The sequence below is a fragment of the Centruroides vittatus genome, unplaced genomic scaffold (genome assembly GCF_030686945.1).
Source record: "Centruroides vittatus isolate TY-2023 unplaced genomic scaffold, ASM3068694v2 contig_683, whole genome shotgun sequence".
Lineage (NCBI taxonomy): Eukaryota > Metazoa > Arthropoda > Arachnida > Scorpiones > Buthidae > Centruroides > Centruroides vittatus.
The window spans coordinates 432,680-454,492 of NW_027122430.1; the positions used below are offsets into that span (position 1 = coordinate 432,680).

The window sequence follows — 21,813 nt, forward strand, 5'->3', positions numbered from 1 at the left end:
AACAAAGCAGTAATACATTTTATAATGAAAATAAATGTGGCTAAGTAGCACATAGTGGCATTAATGGCAGATTCCAAAATAAAAAAGTTGAAATATCGACATTGCAAATGAAAAATCTCAAATTAAGCATAACATATAATTTCTTTATTAATTCCAAACTATTACAAGAGTCTAAGATAATTGATGTATTCTAGATAAATATTTATAGTGTATAATGAGAATATTATTCATACCAATTGTGATATGTCATTTATCATCATTTATTTATATTAATTGCTAACTGAAAATAAAATCATAAACAAAACTTAAAGTTAAGCACAATAAGTAGAATTTCTAAAATTATTTTATTACATTACAATAATATGAAGGGCATTTTTTAAATAAGGTTATTTTTTAAATATTTAAATATTCTTATTTTTAATAAGAAGAAAAATACTGTAAATATCATTAAAATATATTTTTTCCTATATTCTACATACTTTTATCTACTTTTCTACATAATTTCCATTTTTGTTCAAACATCTGTCATACAGGTCAACAATTTTTTAAATTTTGACTTCAAAAAAATCTGATGCCTGCCGGCCGCCGGAAGACGTTAGGCCATGCTGCTTGTCTTGTATGGCATGCTAGAGTTTTCTAAAGGTCACACAATATGCATCAGAATTGATGTGCCTCTTGGCATAATTGATGTTGTGCCTCTTGGCATAAAATCCACTAACAAAGTCCCTTTCCTGTCCTAAAAGATAGTTGCCATGATCTTTTGTGCTGAAATCGAATAACAGATTGAGCTCAGCGCACAGACAGATGATATGGCTGCAAATGGCATCTAAACGCACGCAAAGCATGCTGGGAGCAGACGCTTATGCACACTGCTGCGATTGCATGTCAGTCTCACTCTCTTTCACAAATGGACCTTATTTAAAAAATAGCCCTCGTAACATCAAAAGGAAATAAATACTATATATTAATGAATAAATTTGTTTATTAATTTAAGATAACAAAATCTCATTTAATATTTTCTATCATACACATTACTTTATAAATAAGAATGAACTAGCCACTCAGCTGAATTAAGCAATCAATGCACCTTTTAACAGTAGGTGAAGTTTAAGAATGCTAACATTTTTGACCTGGTTAATGGGCTATCTATGTGCATGTCAGGCCAAAAATGGAATGATTCCATTTTGAATTGTCTGCACCCAAAGATAATCCATTAACTGGATCAAAAACATTAGCATTTTTAAACTGCACCTACTGTTAAAGATGTATTGATTAATTCAGCTTACTATATAAAATAAATAATAATAAAATTTTATTTTTAAGACCATAAAAATATTACTTACTGTATTAATTGTACGAGTAGGATAAACGGCATAATGCAATGTCATTTTCTTTGTAATACGTAAAATTTCCTGAAATGTTTAGAAAATAAAATAAAATTTAATTGAATGTGTGTTATATCATTATCTTAATTTTTTTTAAATCAGTTTTACATATACTTCTTATAAATAAATAATATAAATTCATAACAGCATAATTCTTGTTATTATGAATCCAAATAAAAACTTTAAAAATAGAGATCATTCACTTATTACTTCACACAAAAAAGAGGGGACAGGCATAAGAACTATTGTGACACATTGTGACCAGAAATGGAATGTTCGTACTGCAGTCATGTCACATTTACAATGAACATTTAACCAATTTTTGAATTAAAGTATAAGAATATGATAATATTTCTTTAATTTTTATTAACAAATCTCTTATCTATTGTAATATGAGGCTCATTATAAGCTTTACATCAAATCTTGAATGGAGCTGAAGTATCTGAAACCTATCCCGACAAATGCAAATATGTACCATTGTACCATTATTTTTGTGCCAATATCTTGATAGTTTGCTATCATGTTCAACAAAACTGCAATAGTGTTCAAATAAGTGCAACCAAGATGTGTCACGGCCATTAGATGAAGAGAATTCTAGATTCCAATTAAAAATTTAGAAGAAATCAAAGAGGTAAAGTGGTCTGAAGATGACAATGTAAATTTAACTAAATTTAATATTGCAGTTTCTAAAACTTGCTCATTAACTAGTCAAATTCTTATTTAGACATTAATCAATACATATGTTCTACATGGCAAGTCCAAGTTGGCATCACAAAGTAATTAACTGTATGAATATCTTGTTTGCTTTTATATCAGATTGCTTACACAATTTCTTCACAGGAAAGAGGAGAGTAAAATATGTGATATGTAATGAAGTTTTAGTTTCTGGAGAGGTAGTAATTATTGGTGACAGCACATGACAATGGAATCGGGCTTAAAAATTTCTGGAATTCCACCTGAACTAATACACAAATGACCCCATATTAACTTTTTGAAAGATTTTGAGTGTTATTATTATTATTTACATAAAGAAATTCTTTCCTTTGTTTTAATATTTTCATTTATTGAAATGTTTTTATAATACAAATAAATTTATTTGATTCAAATAGAACCAAGAACATTTTTTTCTATCCAACAATGAATCAAGCTCAAACTGTTGACAGATTAAGATTGTACTGTACTTGTGCATAAATCAAATCTGCATTTTATAAATTCATTAATGACCTTAACTAGAAGAGGTATTAGAAATATCTATCTTGATACTATTCTTGTTATATATTAACTGTTACAATAAGGAAGAAAACATTTGGAAATTATAATATTCCAAAAGTTTTTCCACAGAAAACATTTCATTCTCTTATATCAAATTTTTTTAAAAAAAATGAAATTATTATTTCTATTTGTAACTGTGACTAATTTAAGTATTGTAGACAATATAAAATATCTAAAATATTTTAAATAACTATATAAACTCCACATGTTGCCTAATCTACTGCTTCATAATCCAAAAAAAGCACTATGCTTATGTGGCAATACACCATATTAATGTATATATTAGATATAAGTTTAGTTTTAAGTTTTCTTTCTTCTTCCTTTTGTTTTCTCAAATTTTCTATTAACATTCCTTCCTGTGGGTGGGGTAACCCTTTCCACGAGTCATGTTAACAATGGGAAGTGAAGTCCCTGAGGCTACTGGAATGATAAGAAGATTCATTCTTGGGTCGGACTCTTGGCAAAGGTAGATGTGCGAGAAAGTTACGCTCCTGCTTGTCATCTGGAAAGACAAAGGGAGACAAAGGTGACCTACAGAAAAAGAAAGGACCCCCGCTAACGTAAAGAGAGAGAGAGAGAGAGAGGACGTCCCTTGTACAAAGGAGAAGCTTTGAAGAGATGCAAAAAGATCAGTGAGAAACGATTTAGAGTGGTTCCCCACCAGAAGAGTGTCAATACCAAACAGACAATTGGTAATCCTTATAACCTCCTCTAATCATACTAAAACTTCTTGCTATTCTTCCTTTCCTTTTTAGTTTGTAATTTAGTGTAAGTTACTTGTAAGATTTCAAGTCCGTCTTTTCTTAATTGTCATGAGTGCGTTCTTTTTTTCTGTATTTGCTCAATTCCTCGCCCCAGTTTGGGATATTGTATAACATTAAGAGTTGTAATCCGAAAGAATCCTGTATATTGCTAATCACGTGAGACAAAAATAAATAATTGTTGTTATTTTTTTTTTGTCCTGCCTCTTGTGGACTATTGCACACTCAAACGACTTATATATTTATAAGGATAATGCTTTATGATTATGACACATCAGCTATTAATCAATATATTTCATAAATAATGTTAGTTTAGTATATACTAAAGCTGTTATAAAGCTTTAATTATAGGACCAGCAATTTTATTACTGTTAACATGACAATCACAAATGCATAAGAATCAAAAATTAAGACACATTCTCCTAAGTATTTATTTGTTACCTAAGCAATGTGACTAATTGCATTGTTCTGAGATCTCTCAGTCTTATGACTAGTGGAAGTTTTCAAATTTTAACTCTAAAGAATTATTTATAATTACACTAGCTGACCCGGCCACGCATTGTTGTGGCTCAAAATGTATCTATTATAAATGTGTAACACTTCCCCCATGGGGGGAATTTCAAAAAATCCCTTTTTAGTGTATATTCTGTTGACGTCACCTATTAAAACGCAATTAAAAACGCAAAAAACCGCATGTAAAATAGTATAAATAGAAGCCGAGTTCTTCACGGTAAGCCTTAATCCTGTCCCTTTCCCCGCTGGGGAACATCGAAAAATCCCTTTTTAGTGTATATTCTGTTGACGTCACCTATTAAAACGCAATTAAAAACGCAAAAAACCGCATGTAAAATAGTATAAATAGAAGCCGAGTTCTTCACGGTAAGCCTTAATCCTGTCCCTTTCCCCGCTGGGGAATATCGAAAAATCCCTTTTTAGTGTATATTCTGTTGACGTCACCTATTAAAACGCAATTAAAAACGCAAAAAACCGCATGTAAAATAGTATAAATAGAAGCCGAGTTCTTCACGGTAAGCCTTAATCCTATCCCTTTCCCCGCTGGGGAATATCGAAAAATCCCTTTTTAGTGTATATTCTGTTGACGTCACCTATTAAAACGCAATTAAAAACGCAAAAAACCGCATGTAAAATAGTATAAATAGAAGCCGAGTTCTTCACAGTAAGCCTTAATCCCGTCCATCTTCCCCCGTAGGGAGAATTTCGACATGTATATTATATAAAAACACGTGCATATTCGAATGCAACGTTGTCAAAATTTCAAAGGAATCTGTAGGAACAAACAAACGTCATATTTTATTTATATAGATAGGTAGAAAATGATCTGCTTAGGTCCATTCTCACAGAAAAGCATAATGCCTCACAGAAAAGCAAACTTAGATCGTCTGAAGTTAGCGCCATCTATTGGACATAAAAGCCTTAATCCATATATAAATATATTTTTGAAAGGGGGGAAATGGGGATCTTCACATATGCCACAAACCTTCGCGGGAATGTATTAAACAACTTCCCAAAGTTTCATGGCAATCGGATAAATGGTGTGGTAATGCATGAAGGACAAACACACACACACCACACACACAGACATTCGTTTTTATATATATAGATTGTACAAAATTAATTAATTACTGGTATAGAAGCAATGACATACTGTAATTATGAAAAAACTAGACTAAATTTAAAAACAATGATACAATAGTTTTACACAAAAGTAAACCTGTAGAACAGAATATGCACACCTCAAATAAAACAGCATTAGATTTTTAAATAAATGTGGAATGTTTTAATAGCAATTTAATGGGATAAAATAAACTTAAATAAAGATTGATAAAATGAATTTGAAAATATATTAATAATTAACAACTTCATTATTTTATACGTATTACAATTTAAATGACACAAAAAGACTGTTTTTAAGAATACTGTAAATATATTAAATGCATCTGTACCTTTAAAAACATTCTGGAATAGTTTCGAAACATTGGAACCAAGAGACAGTGGATCACATGTCCGTAGTCTTTGTCACCATGATACTCAAACTGCATTAAGTTTTCTAAAAAGTAATGTAGATTGATAGTATCCAATTCATCCTTATTCCTCAATACAACTATTCCTATTATCTGATTAATGTTCAAAGCAACCAAAGCATGCAATTTTCTTCTTCTCTGTAATGATTTATAGAATATATAAAAAATGAAATTCATAAATTTATTATTATTATTATTTTGTTATTGGAATGCTTTCCTACATGGTGTATATACCAATACCTAGTGCTATTCAGGACTAGAGTCAAGGAACAACTACAGAAACAAATGCTTTTTTTAATGTGCTGTTCATGTATGTCTATGTGTTAAAGAATTTCCTGACCATACTACATGTGTTTAGAATAATAGCCTTCTGTTGTGTGATGTATATGCTATTGTCAAGCCCTAATGTTTCTAGACTTTTATGTAGAGTATTTGGTACGACACCTGTGCAAGAAAGAACTATTGGCACCAGCACCGGATTTACATAAGGGCATTTGGAGCTGGTACCCAGGGCCCCCGCCAAACTATGTTTAAGCAATTCTTTTTTACTATATACTTTACTGCATATATATAAATTTGACTAGTGTAAAGTTAATTTGCAGAAAAAAAATGTACATAGGTATTTTTCAATTAAATTAAAATAATTAGTTTTACACAATAAAATATATGTATGTTTACAATAACATTATTTTTAAATGAAATTTACAACTTCCTACAGTTGAAACCTTTAAAATACTTGAAATATCGTGCGATTATTTATACACGTTTGTGCAAGTTTGATGCAGACAAGACCATTCTAGCGCTGCCTACTACATACTAATTATTTGCCTACTCTTAAAAGGGGCCCCCATCTTATTTGTGCCCATGGGCCTCTGATTGTTAAATCCGGTGCTGTTTGGCACAATAAGTACCTCATCCATTCTCCACAGACACCTTATTTTATGAACGAGTTCTGAATATTTACTAATTTTTTCGATGTATGTATTTTGCATGTCGTGAGTGTTTGGAACAACTATGTCTATGATGTATATGCTTTTTTGTTTGTTGATGAATAGGATGTCTGCTCTGTTGTGATATATTGTTTTATCTTTGATTATGGCTCAGTAATAGTACGGTATATTTTGTCTGTTGTTTTCTATGAGTATATGAAGAGTGTATTTGTAGTATGGTTCCTGATGTGCAGAAGTTTGTCTTTTTGTGTGTGTAAACATTTGCTGTTTAATTATGACAATGTACATATTCAGCTTGTGTTAAATGCTTGCAACTTGATGTGATGTGTTGTATTAGTCTGTAGTATTACCTATAAAATCTATTAGTAACATTGTCATCAAACAAAGCACAATGGAAATAGGACAACCAGGACTAACTATCAATTTGCATTGAACATAGACTGAATTGGACAGCAACAAAAAAAACAATTGCATGTTAGGTAAGAAAATTATCACAGTCAAGATACTGAACCATTTCTGTTACTCCTGTTACTTAACCAAGGATAAATGAAAAGTTTGGTTTATTTCATAAATTATAAAAATTTCTTAATTCTAGCTTCAGCTTCCACCAACTCCATATGAAAAAATTAAATACATCAACTGCTAACAGGATAAGGGGTCCCTACCCTGTTAGTGATTGTGTAGGTTATTCAATTTTTCTTAGTTCTGCTTTAAATTTAGATTTTACTTGAAAAAAATAAAACAATATCACCATTTTCTTAATCAAAGCACTTTAAACTCAAATTTAAGCCAAATAAAATCTGAAGTGATTTAAAACCACTATTTCTTATGTTAAAAAGTTATGAATTTTAATAAATACATACAAAATTTTTACATTACCTCATCACATCCTGCATCAAAATACTGGATAACATCATTTATTATTTTCTTACTTCCTTTTAATGTTTTTACAAGGCTCGTAATTTTGAGTAAATCGTTAGGAACTGCATATCGTACCTGAAAATGGCTGTTAAGTAAATATGAATTAATACGCATTCATAAACAACTACAAGTTATATATCTGTTTAATGTATTAATTATTCCTGATGGAAAATATACTGTATTTTAATTAATAAATTAATCTATTGAATTACTCATCATATATAATACTGTATAAATGCAGAAGTTAATGGTTTAGCAAACTGTATATAAAATTCTTCCACTATATAAAATTAAAAATCACACACAAGAAAAAAAAAACATTCACCAACTATTAGAGGATGCTCAGATATAAAAGATTAATGTTTGAAATTAACTGTATTCTTGAATTTTTCCAGTGAATAGCAGAGCCTCTGCATTACTACAAGATACATTTAACAATTGAGACCACACTTCTCAAAAAGAAGTACGGTAGAGCATCGATTATCCAACCCCTGATCAACTGTCACATTAGTTAACCGACCAGATTCTAGTTGGCAAATTCAAATGTCCGCTAGTGATGTGGCGCTACGATATTTGGCTATGTCTTGGATACTTTAATATTATTTTTGTTAAATTTTGCCTGTTTTTGCTGGCAACACTGGCTCGACCATGAAAGAGAGGCCAGTATTTAAACGAGGCTTAATTTTATTTAATGATACTATCCAATTCCAGTTTTTAAAACGTGTGAGATTTAGCGGCAAAAAAACGAGTGCCAGCTGTGAAGCAAAAGAAAATTTTGGACTTCTTTTTCTAATGTATAGGCCTACTTTATATAAAATGTGTAACCCGAATATATATTTATATATATATATATATTTTTGTTTTATACTGTATTTTTCAATATACAGTACAGTACTGTATTTATTTTGTGCAAAATAAAGAAATAATTTTTAACGATACAATAGCAACGATTATTATTTTTAAAAAAATTTTGTTAGGCTTAACATCGATGAAAATTCAACGCAAAGTAGGTTAATAGCGATATACTAATATACTAATTACATGGGATATACTAACATACTATACTAATAATGTATTTTTTCATACTTTTCGGTTATCCGACCAACACCAGTCCCCAATTGAGTCGGATAATCAATGCTCTACTGTAATCAATTAATCACTAACCACCTTATGGCCACCAAGATTATGCTTTAAGTAAAATTTTCTCAGAAGCCATAAGGTGGTTAGTGATTAATTAATAATACATCGAACTTTGTGGATATATATCTTTTACCAATGATCCCAAAATTACAAACATCTCCATAATTTTGGAATCCTTGAGATAGCTAATGTTTTTAACACACTTTAAAACATCAACCCCTTTTTAGAAAGTATTTATTTGTTCAAACATTAAGTAGAAGCTGTTCTTAAATAACATAGCATTCAAAAAAATATTTAAAAATATTATTTGTAACTTCAAAAATTAACATCTTCAAGAAAAAATAGAAAAAGACATCTTGTGGCTATCAATTATACTATTCTGTAATTTAATATATATGTATGTAAAAATAAATATATATGAATAATTAAATAAATACCTGTACAAACTTGCTTTATGACACAAATATAAATTATGAGGAAAAAAAGAATTTGGTCTTGGTGTTAACCTCTGAAAAATTTTTAAGAACCATTAATAAAATAGATCTAAGCATTTAAAACCACAAAAATATGACATCGCAGTTGTTTATTAATATTGTAATTATTTTACTCTTTTAAGATTATTCGCAGTTTTGGTGAAACTATTAGCTTTTACAAAATATACAATTAATTACAAATAACATGAATTGTTTTCATTTAAAAATAATAATAAATTACCACAAAATGCTTTAATAAAGGAAATTCTGGCAGGCTGTGAGGTATGGTAATTATGCAATGATCTATATTTTCGTATTTTTCAAATGCAGAAAAAAGAAATTCTATCGATCTGAAACAAATCTTTTATATTAGTAAAATTAATTAAACAGTAAATAATAACTTAAAATTATTTGACCTAAATCGTTAACTTTAGTATTTAATTTTTTTATATGACATAACTCAGATTTGGTCTTTACTTAAAGGCTGTTCCAAAAATATGAAGAAAGGTATTACTGTCCTTCACATAATACACAATGAAAATAAAAGTTTAGTTTCATTAGTAAGTTGTCAGGAAATTATTATGGTAAAATTTTATATTTACAGCAGTGCCTTCAGACTATTGTAAAGGGGAAAAAGCTATAAAAAAATAATAATAAAGAGCATCGTACATTATGCAAGAATATACTACTGAACTATGAATTAAGAACTATTATATTTGACATTGGATTGGCATTCCGACAAGGTGGCACCAGTTGCACTCAGGGATAACTTGGCCTCAAAAACAAGGAATGTTGTTTTGGTCAACATAAGACAAACAAATAATTATATAAAAATAGTTACATGGGACAAAGGGCAAATATCATTCATTAGTTTCTTTTATATTTGCAGAATAGGATAACTACAAGTCATGAGTTTTCTGTTGTTTGTTGATAATGAAATTTGGGACTCCTCGAGTATTAAGAAAAGGACAACACAGATGAAAAAGGAGCTATGTGCCCAAGTGCCCCTGTATATTTATATATACAGGGGCACAAGTAAGCTAGATATTTATGATTTTACTTATTTCTTTCATTTTAATTTACAGGCAATGTCGCTAAGACAATAATTGTCACATCCTAATACAATTGTTAGATCCCGGGTTTCAGTTTTTATAAAAAGAAAAATAATTGTTAACAAAAGAGAAAATTTTAGAAAAGAAAACGAGGAAATAACAAGATGTTGTTAAAGAAAACACTTTCTTTCCAATTACACTGCTTCTTCAGATGGTTACTCAACTTGGGAAGCAAGAGAAGAAAAATTCAGATTGGTTATTAACAGAGTCCATCTGAACCATTTTTGGAAATGTTCTAACTTGGAAGACAGACCAAAGGTATAAAGGGACCACTCATAGGTCATAGAGGTCATCCAGTTCTTGTTGGCCACCTGGTTTAGCAGTCCAGTTGCTGTTAGCAGGCAGATTCAGTCATCTGATCATCTGTCACTCGACTGGTCAAGTTTCTCTTACCATTAAAATTGCAGCCATTTCCCCATTTAATTAAGAACCAAAACTAGAAGACCTCCTCTCAAAGACTCCATTTGTCAATAAAGTAAATACTTGCTCATGATCAGTTGTGAACACACTATCTCTCTCTCTCTCTTGCAGTCAGGACCTTAATTATAAAAAGTCAGAAGATAAAAAAAAAGAGGTTTGGAGGAGTTAGTAAAGGCCAGATTAGATAACTTGTAAATAAGAAGTACATTTTAGAAATTTCAGCATTGAGTTTTTTTCAAAAGGGATGGAGATGTAGAAGCCCACATTAGAGATCAAATGTTAATGAAGAATATTGCACAGAGGATATTTTTTAGCAGAAATTGTTTTAAAACTGCAGCAAATAGGAATTTTTCTGATTAAATTATCAATTTGCAGACTAAAAGTGAGTTTAGGGTCAAATTTTACTGCTAGGTTTAGAATGTCAGGAACAAGTCATAAGTACCAAATTTTTAGTTGGATGATAATATTGAGAGATAATCGAACAAGACTGAATAGCATAACTTTGGTTTTCTTAATATTTATTAAAAGATTTAATATTTTAAGTGATTTGTTTAATTTATTCATATCATCTGTAATACTGTTTTGCAGGAATTAGCAATCTTGATGTTATTGTAGTGCCCAGGCACTATACAATTTTTATTATTATTATTAATTTTGTGTTTTTAGCATTACACATGTCGTGTCGGGTTTTTTTAAATTTGTTTTTGTTGTGCAATTCCGTTTTGTGTTATGGTATTGGTTTTTTGAATGGGTGTTGCCAGTCATGGATGTTTATTGGTCAGTGGCCTAGACCACGTGTCTTGTACGTCATGCCTAATGGCAGGAGATATAAAAGCAAGAAACTTTCGTAGAGAGGCACCTTTTTGTCTGGTTCCGTTTCCGAGCTGTTCAACGGTTAACCCAATCTAGGAGTTTCCGACCAACAAAGAAAAAGGACTATACGTGTGAGTTTCAAAGAGATCGGTAGAATCCGAATACATCAAAGTCAAGACATCAAAATCTTACGAAGTGAGCATTGACAAAGGATAAGGAAGCTATAAGGAACTTATGTAAGACTTTATTTCCACTGTCATACGTGATTTTCATTATATTTCGAAAACCCATGTTTAGTGTATCTATCATTAGTTTATAAGGGTTACGTGTTCTGTCCTCCCAGGATTCTTTTGTATCGAAAATTATCTGTAATTGTCTATTATTAAATGTTTATTGTTGGATATCAAAGAGTTTGTAAGGTCCTTATTTATTATCTTGCATATCCTTACCCTCCAAGTTCTCCTAGCAGACTCAGGTCTACTGTAGGTGTTACATTATTGACATAGACACTGTACTTGGTGATTTTAGATTTATCTAACAGAATATTTAGTATAGTTTAAAAAATTTGGTTAAATTCTCAACCTTGTTTTGTATTCCTCCTTTATGTAATAGAAATGAATGCAAAAACAATTAATCTTCTGTAAATTTGAATTGAATCCTTCAAACGTACTAACAGAGGATGAATGAGATTTCGGATATTCAAGTTCCTGAAAGTATCAAAATATATATTAAAAATATTTTCAAACCAAAATATCATATGTAAACATCTCAAGAACCCGAAGTATTAATAATCATCCGACCAACAACCAAATTAATCGAGTAGAAATTATGCTACAAATATTAATTATTAATATTTGTAACATCATTTCTGCCCAATTAATTTGGCTGTTGGTTGGTTGGATGATTATCAAACTATCATATTTATTGTAATATATATACTTTTAATTATTCAATTATATTTAACTTAAAATATCAATGAACAAAACATGTAAAAATTTTGAGCCTTGATCAACAGATTCTAATCATTCGTTGAGTCTTGTCAAAGATGACCATGTAATAATTTTGTTTTTTTGGTTTTGTTTTGTTGATATTCAGAATTTATTAGACATTAACTTCTACTTTTGTTTGTAGCCAAGATTCTCATATCTTAGTCTAATATATTTGAAATAAAATCTACATACATATAACCAGTGATGGGATTCAGTCAGTTTGACAGAACTGTTTCCTAAATATTTCTAGTTTATCAAAGTGGTTGTTAAAATTTTACTTGTACTTGTCCTAATATAGATAGTATAGACTCTGTATAGATGACTTCTTGCAAAAGTCTGGAGTGCCAACTTTTTAATGGCTCAATGCAGACTAGAGAAAAATTTAAAATAAAGGATATACAATAACCTATCACTGCCACCATTGTGATGCAACTTCCTATCACAATCTAGTTTCCAATGTTTTCTGTTCAACTTGTGGGTATAAGTGATAAGCTCTAGACACAAATGCATATATTTCCAGATTCAGGAAATGCTAGGCAATAAATACATTTCCACAATAATTTTGCTATATTAATAATAAGATGTAATTTCTATTGCCAGACAGTCATAGGTAATGAGGTAAGGATAACCACACAGCTGAGGATTGTCAGATAAAAGCAGAAAAAACCATAAAAGAAGAGACAGTATTACATCATAATTTTATTGTCACTTTTTGTTTAAGATATTTAACATTTTCCATGCAATATTTTTATAACTGATTACATTAAAAAATATTTATCACCAATTGTCAGATAACTTGATTTATTCTCATCTGGATACTTGTGGTTGATAGACACAATGAGGTTTAGTCATTTTCAATACTTGTGTTTTAGTTTATTTTTGCTACTGTATTTATTGTTTTGTATATTTTTTCAATGTTGCATTGGAGTGAAAAAATACTATAATGCTATGCACATAAACTTATAAATAAATATCTTTCTTTATACTTAAAATGGTAGTGTGGTAAACAGGTCGTTAAATTATTTAAATACTGCATATATCTAACCATAACTTCTCTACTAATGAAAGAATTGTTGGGTGTCAGAAAATTTTCAGTTGATTACTTCTTTACGAACAATCCAGGAACTGTTTGCTGCCAAACTGAGTATGTTATACTTTTGAGTACAGTTCTCGGGAAGTATTTATTCACTATATAATCCTCAATTTGTGTATCAAATTTTGTAGTATTATAGAATTCAGAAAGCTTTTTGTCTTTGTATGCTTCAATGTTTGAATATAAACAGCTCAAACTAAAACATTTTATTATCTTGATACATAGCCAGGCTTAATTCCCTCCAAATTTTCATTCTTTGCCAATAATCACTAGAGAGTACTTAAGTAGTAAACATGCACAATGTGTCCTGATTAGTGAAAATGAAAAAGTAATGTTGTGATATCTACATGTGGTGTGAGTAATCCAATGAGAGGAAAAACACACAATATATACATATATTCTTTATTTCACTTTGCATGTTGTTAGCAGGATTCTTTGGATTCCAACACTTCCAACACTCCTCATTTACAGTATTTATATTCTTATAGTAAATACCCAAGCATGGTGTAAAGACTTGAACAACTGATTAAATCTAACCTCGCAACATGAAATCTACTAAAAATAATTACAGTTATACAAAAAAACGAACTATAGTTAAACACTTAAAAGTAATTACATACTAAACAGGAAGCAAAGAAATAGGCATAGAATAGAAGGATAGATAAGGATAGTAAAAGTTGAGGTACCAAATATATCAATGGTCTTGGGGTGATGATGATCTCTGAATTCTCTTCTCAAAAATTATATATGGATGGTTCCAGATCTCACTAGATTCACTATGGCAACTTTCAAAAGTTCTTATATCGAAATATATCAGATTAACTTTCAATATTTGCTTCAACTTATCTTTTGTCACTAAAAGCTGCTGAAACGACCTAGAAGACTTCTCCACACATCCTATCTTTCAGACATCCCAGCCAAGAGGGTCTTGTCATTCTATTTAGCCCTCGGGGCTCCTCCTTTTTCTTTGTTTTGTATGTAGGTCACCATCACCCAAAAAGGGGAAAGGTTGGGGAAGAAAATTCTAGAAGATGATAGACAAAAGAACAAAGAGGAAGGATTGTTGGAAAGATTAGTAAAAACTAGTTAGACTTGCGTAACTGGTTATATAACAAAGAAACAAAGAATACACAAAGATTACACTGTCTTGACTCACAGAAGGTCAGCACTGGAAAGGGGAGAGGGTGAAACTAGGTCATTGTCACCAACAGTTCCCAGAGGGGTCAACAGTGCCACCAACCCCTTATTATGTAACGGAAGAACGTTTACAAAACATCATGACACAATTCATTGTACATAACGATGTCATATAACATTTGACAATAATTTTGATCATTGATTCCAACATTATATACAAAAAATAAAATATACAAATTATGACATACTGCCACAATGTCTACGAAGGTATAAAACTGAGATGACGGGCATGGTGGCCAGCTTTTTCCTTGTTGAGCTTTGTCTCGTCAGATGTAACCACTGTGCAGGCAGAGGAGATCATTGAAAAATGGAAAGTGAGCATGTGTAAGAGAAGGACAAAGGACTCATTATCTCAAGTATTGCAAACTCTAAGATATATGTATACGTATACATATATTGAAATGCTGACTAAAACCAAGATGCAATCAGTGAGTGTTGTAGTGCTCCGCCACTATAGTAATTGTAAAGAAATCAATAGTTGTAATTTATGTAGACTCATTCCGTTTTTTTCTTTTTTATTAATATTGTATCAGGTTTTCTGTTGATTGTGACGTGTTTGTATTGCTTTAAGTTCCGTATCACCTTTTGGGGTCACGACAGTTGTGAATGTGGATTGGTTTAGAGAGGGTCACAAGCCTATTAACGGCTCCCGGATGGCAGGGGATATAAAAACACGTGTCACAGGTGAGAACGGCCTTTTTTTCTTTGTGGACTCTGGAGACGGGACTGAACCTGCGAGCTCCAATTTGAATGAAACTAGAAGAAAGGATTCTGGATAAGGGTTAAACGGAATGAAAGAAGAACGAACCGCAGTGTGCTTGAAGGCAATCAAACACCATCGACCTGGATTTTGTGAGAATTGGCAAAAAATTTAATTAAACTTATACATAAGAACTAGGAGTAACCATCTGGACAATTAATTCTTTAACTTGGCACCGTATATCGTGTTTGTTAAGTAAGTTCGACCACGTGCTCATGAACAAAGGATATCAAATTCGTAATGTAATTGTATTAAGAGAATGTGACGACCAAGCATGCCACCCTGTAAATATTTGTATATATTTTAGAATAAATGAATTTTAGTAATATTGTTATTCCAAGCATTACCTTATATTTAGTGGATAAGCCAAGGCATTGTATAGTTTTTTAAGAATATTAGTTAAGTTCATTAGCTGTTTGTTAATTATTTCTTTGTTCTATTATTAAATTATTTCCTGCCAACAACACGTGTGTTTTATTTATAAAGTCCTCAGTCGAGTTACCCCACAACCAGACTGGCTACATTTCGGTATAGCCTTAGTCAGTACAGTGTATAGAATGAAATATCCAGAAGTGAGAACTTCTTGATATCCATGAACTCACGAGAAAGAAATAATGAATATACATAGTGAATGTATATAGCAATATTGTATGCTTTTACGTCCCCTTATTTAGTGTAATAAATTTGTCAGATTATATATATAATTCCCATTTAACTGCTCTCGTTCTAAGAGAATTACAATATATTGTATGGAAATTTGAATTAGTTTAATGGTAATAAATAAAATAATTACAAAAATAATAATGAAAATCTTACCTCTTCAAAATCAACATTCTTAATATTTTCTGTTTCACTAAATATAAATTATTTAAAAAAAGGTTAAAATCTTTTAATAAGATCATATTTTAAAATAATAATCATTAAAGTCTTATCATAGTTAACACCAAAAATCAAATTACAATTTATTTTTTCTCCTTCAAAAATAAAACTGTCATTTGCAGAAATACAAATAATATCCTTAGAAATACCATTTACAGCAGTTTAACATATTTTCTCAATGCTTTAATTTAATATCATAAATAAATAAAATATAATTGTACCAATGTAATATTTTATTTTGATTTTATTAAATATTTTCAATGGTACAAGTATGTCCTACTTAATGAAAGACTATATATGTGATGGAAGTCCTATAAGTTTATAATGCACAACTATGGATTTTTCAGTTCCATATCTTTTCTATGTTTGGATATGTAAATACTTACCTACTTAAAACTTACAAAAAATAATTAGAGACACAAGAGATCTTCATCATTTTTATTATTATTAAAAACACAAAAATGTAATTCTTTGAAAAATCTTGCACATTTAATTTACCTCATAAGTACAATAATTTATTTCACATTTCACTTATTATAATCAAATATTTAAAATTTAATTGGCAAAATAACAACTAAATTTTTATTTGTTCAGATCAAATAAGAATGGGAAAGATGACGAACAACAAGCAATTATTTATTGTGATATTGTCACAATGTCAGGCTGCAATTTTTAATCATATTTTTTGATTTATTTAATTAACTTAAAATGTATTCTTTCCACCTCAAATTAGTAGTGACTTGCTCCCATACATCATACTTTTCCTTTAACAATAGAGTTATGTCGGTCATCTATCTAACACCTTTTGGGGAAAAATTTTTGGATGAAAATAACGTGACTTCCAGTTTGCATCAGAAGTTCATATATAGTTAATCGGGCCCCCCTGCTGCTCCTAAGGTTTCCATATATAGCTTTGTCTTTCATCTATCTAACTCCATTCTTGAGATTAAGGGAAGACAGACAGATGGATGGATGACAGTGGGAATATATAGGTCTACAATTTTTTCAAATTGCAGCCCAACAATAGAAAATGTCAGCAGTAGATTATGTTCCTTTGGGACTCTAGGCATAATTCTGTTATAAGCCTCTGTATGTAAAAGTGTTCTTCTTTCTTTTAATATCAAAAAGAAAACAAAATTGTTAATTTATGAGTTATGTCATTGTTTCTACCAGAATGCAAAATATACACTTTTTAAAAATTCACTAAATATTTAGAAGCACATTATCTTTTTGCTGTGCAATTTTTGGGGCCTCTCAAGATGATAAGACATGTGTGCATAGTGTGCCTATTGTGTAATCCACCACTGTAAAATGAAGAGATTAATTTTTCATATATAATAAATATTAGAGTAAATGTATTTACAGTGTCAATTCTTCATCTCTCTCATTTTCCATTTCAGTTTTCTTTACTAATCTGTGAAATGATTTCAGATCAAAATTTTTATTTAACAATTCGACATCAACTTCTGCCGAAAGTATCATAAGTCCAACAGCAGAATCTTCAATCTAAATAAAAACCATCAAATATATAAATAACTGCTTGAACAAATTTATTTATTTCTTTATAAGTGGATGGGTATTTTTTGCATTGATAATGACAGCCGATGGCCAAGATAGTTCGTATTGGCCTACAGTTCAGGGGAACCTGAAATAAAATCCAGGTGAGCACTCCCTGAGAATTTTTTGTGGACAGCGGGTCTCAGACATGTCGGGCCTGTCTCTCTCCATCCAGCCATTCCTGTTGAGGGTCTGGCTAAACCCACAATGAACACATTAAAAAAAGATCTCATAGTGTGTATGGGATGGAAAGAGCCAAAAATGAAAATAAATAAATTAAAATTCTAAAGATATTACATAACCTGTACAAATTACATAATAACTTTATAATTAATTTCCCATATAATTTTATTATATAATATATATAACATTATTATAATCCAATTAAAATCTGCTTTATTGTTATTTTTTTAACTTTGTTAGGATTGGTTCTATAAATAGTTACTTTTGTTAAATATCTTCAAGATTCACTCTCATCATCAAAATAATTTTGTTTTCAGAATGTAAAATTATTAGCATAATAAAATATGTTTTAAATTACAATTAAAACTGAAAACGTTAAAAATTAAACAAGATATTTTTTAAACTTTTTCCACCCTGTGGACACTAAGAAAACTTTTTTGGTACCCACTAACATATGTAACATTAATTACAAACAACTTTTTTATTTTGATAAATGGAACATAAAATTACAAAATTTTTTTTAAAACCTGTCTCCATTATTACTTCTTATAGTGTTCACATCCAACAATATTATAATGAAGTGGTCTATATCCATTTTATTTACAGTCTGCTTCTAACATTATTTATTTACTTAAAAGCTAATTTATAATTTATAAAAGTAATTTAATACATAATAAATACCTCTGCAACTAGAATAAATGCATTTTCGTTAACCAATTTAAGTAATTCTACAAAATAAAATTCTCCATAGGTTTCGGCTATTAGAGGATTTGTCTCATTTAACAGAGGACTCAACTGATCATTATCTTCGATTCTAAAAGTAATAATAGAAATTCAATATAAATATTGCTTAATCTGGTCTTTAAGGTTAATGGCTGCCGGATTATATTGTGCTATATAAATCCTATTATTAATAACCAGTATAGTTATATCTATCAATAAATTAATAGTTTTGCTACCCGGACAGAGGTCCAGGTAGTGTAACAGGCAATGTGATTGCATGATATTCGAGAGTTGTGGGTTTGAGGCTAATTCTTTTCTTCCAGAGATTTTAAAATAATTATTAAAATATTAATTATAATTCATTAAATTTATCAAGAGATGGTGCCAAATGCTTACCACTAGGCTGAATTACTTAACATTTAATTATTAATAATAACATTAACATAGCCAAATATAATCCGAAAATCGTTTGGCATTAATAGAATTTAAAGAAATAATTTAAAAATAAACAATAATTTTAACATAAAAATAATACAAAGCATTAATTAGATAAATTAGATCCTTGAAAAACATAAAATGCATGCTTTTGATTTCTAATAAAACAAATATGTGCCAATTGGAACAAATATCAATCTGAGTTTTACATAAGTGTTTTTTTTTAATATCTAAGAGAACAACTTTGATGATAAAAACACTGGATTTGTGAAAGAGACACACTAGGTGTTTACCTCATAACACTTCAAGACCATGTAACAATGCTTGTATGGAAATTTCTGGCGTGAAATTCTTTACTTCTTCATTTCTTAGCCACCTTATTTCTTTGATTTTCCTCTGGTGGACTTCTTTCTTTTTCCACACTGCAAGCAAGCATAAGAAGAATGGCATTTCAGGACAAGAGAAATTTATGACATTGCAGAACGAACTGCAGAATCCATTCCATAATCGAAATATGTGGTGGCTTTTCAGAAGTGTAAAAAGTGATTCCAGAAGTGTATTGCAGCAGAAAGATTTATGTTGAAGTCGATAACATTTAAATAGTCTAAAGATATATGTTTTATTTTATGAACGATCTCCATATTTTTTGATCAAATCTTGTATTAATATAATTGCATTATTATATACTGTACATAAAATCTCTATTACAAAACAAGGATTAACTAGAAAAGTTACAAATAGATTTCAAACTATTATATATAGTTGTGTATTTATATTTTGTGCATTTATTTCTAAATTAACTGTCACGTAATACCTTTTAAATATAAAAGTTATAAAAATTAACTTACCTTCCATCTCTAACATGCATCAACTTTTGAAAATTTTGTCTATAAGCAACATACAATATTTTGATTTTGTTTATTTCAGTTATAGGTTTAAACACAGCTTCTAAGTGATCTAATAAATTAAAAAACATGAAATTATAGCCTAAACAACAACAAAATTGATTCATTATAAAATTAAAAATCTTGGAATATCATATCAATAATTTTAAAAATTTGAATTAGCATATAACAAGCAATTATTTATTGTGACATTGTAACAATGCTGGGCTGCAAATCATATTTTTAATTTATTTAATTTAAAATATATACTCTCCACCTCAAATTAGTACTGAAGTGTCTTGCCCCTGCACATCATACTTTCCCGTTAGAAACAGAGTAATGCTGGTCATTATCTAACTCCTTTTGTGAGAAAATTTTTCAATTGAAGTAATGTGACTTCCAGTTTGCATCAGAAGTTCATATATAGTTAATCGGGGCCTCTTTAAACTTTCTATATCTGGTCTTGACTTTTATTTATCTAACACTGCTCTAGAGATTAAGGAAAGACAGATAATGCTTTATTGGTCTACAGTTTTTCAAACTGCAGCCCAATAAAGCTATTTTAAATATATGAAATTTTTATCAATATAAGAAACATTAAAAAAATTGATTTCATTAGTCCAGTTAAAATGATTTTTATTGTAAAGCAAATTACTTTTGGATGCATTTCCTTAAAATTTTGCATTATTTTAATATACGGTGGATGATCGGTTAATGAACATAATCTGTTCTAAGACTTTGTTCGCTATCCGAATTGTTCGTTAACTGATTATCAATTTACCATAGGTTTGTATGGGAATTTGATTAATTCACATTCTGGAGACCCCAAAAAATAAAAAAATATATACTTTCTTACTATGTTTATTTATATGTAATAATAATAATACATATATAAACAGTCTTGCATTTTTATTAGTCATGTTTTTTTGTTTGTGGGGGTTTAAGAATCTGTCTAATGTCGATTGCTTTTCTCTCTTCTTCAGGATTTTCAGAAGTAATTAATAGCATTGTAATTGTAGAGATCCCCAAGCCTATTAACCTCAACCTGGTTTGTATGCCATTTTAAGACCGTTGATCTGACATCCCCCACTTCTTCAAAATAACTTTAATTAATAGCAGATATCGGCATTAATCCTCTTTTTCAGAATAAAACCTATCTCACCAAGTTTCTTGGTGTTCTTTATTCAAGAGTTCTTCGCATTCTTTTGCTGTCAGATCCGTTTCAGGTTCCATTATGAGCTCTTCAATTAGGGATTGCAATCCAGCAGTGTTTTGAATCCAGCTGGATTTTTGCTGGATTGAAATCATTCCAGCTGGATCCAGCGCGGATCCAACGTGGATGTATTTTTGGTGCAATAAAGTGTTATCTGTCTATCTATCTATCCTGCAATTTATGTTTTTTTTAATGAAATAAAACATTTTTAAAAAATACTTAAGAAACTTTTATTATTTAGACTGGTCACTATAAATCAGTAAAACTTACACATTTAGGTAGTAAACTTAACTTTGGTTCGGTTTAACACTTGAGATAGAGATAATTAACTTCAAATGTTTAGTTAGATTATAATTATAATGTAATCTTTAAGTTAAATAATAGCAAAGGTAATTCTACTGATTAATTTATATTAATATATTATAATAATGTAAGGACGGATAATCAATGGCTAAGTGGCTATCAGTCTTACCAGTTTCCATATATAGGCTGTACATATTAGTCTGTAGTTATTTATAAGTATATAAATCTATGTACTGGACGTAGAATAAGTTAAATAAACAACACCTTTATCAATCCAGCAAAATTTAATAATATAATAACGTTTTCAA

General features: G+C 29.9%; 1 protein-coding gene across 2 annotated transcripts in view; it reads right to left on the reverse strand.

The window, feature by feature from the left end:
* LOC136980273 (cilia- and flagella-associated protein 61-like) overlaps positions 1 to 21,813 on the reverse strand; it is a 54,102-nt gene that overhangs the window by 18,460 nt on the left and 13,829 nt on the right. For both annotated transcript variants that reach the window (XM_067276360.1, XM_067276359.1), the window contains 10 exons: positions 19,954 to 20,062; positions 18,629 to 18,761; positions 17,571 to 17,713; positions 16,145 to 16,181; positions 11,872 to 11,996; positions 9,186 to 9,294; positions 8,909 to 8,979; positions 7,290 to 7,416; positions 5,383 to 5,598; positions 1,344 to 1,412 (listed from right to left, as the gene is read on the reverse strand). In XM_067276360.1, coding sequence (XP_067132461.1) covers positions 1,344 to 1,412; positions 5,383 to 5,598; positions 7,290 to 7,416; positions 8,909 to 8,979; positions 9,186 to 9,294; positions 11,872 to 11,996; positions 16,145 to 16,181; positions 17,571 to 17,713; positions 18,629 to 18,761; positions 19,954 to 20,062 — 1,139 coding nt within the window. The remainder of the gene's footprint in view (positions 1 to 1,343; positions 1,413 to 5,382; positions 5,599 to 7,289; positions 7,417 to 8,908; positions 8,980 to 9,185; positions 9,295 to 11,871; positions 11,997 to 16,144; positions 16,182 to 17,570; positions 17,714 to 18,628; positions 18,762 to 19,953; positions 20,063 to 21,813) is intronic.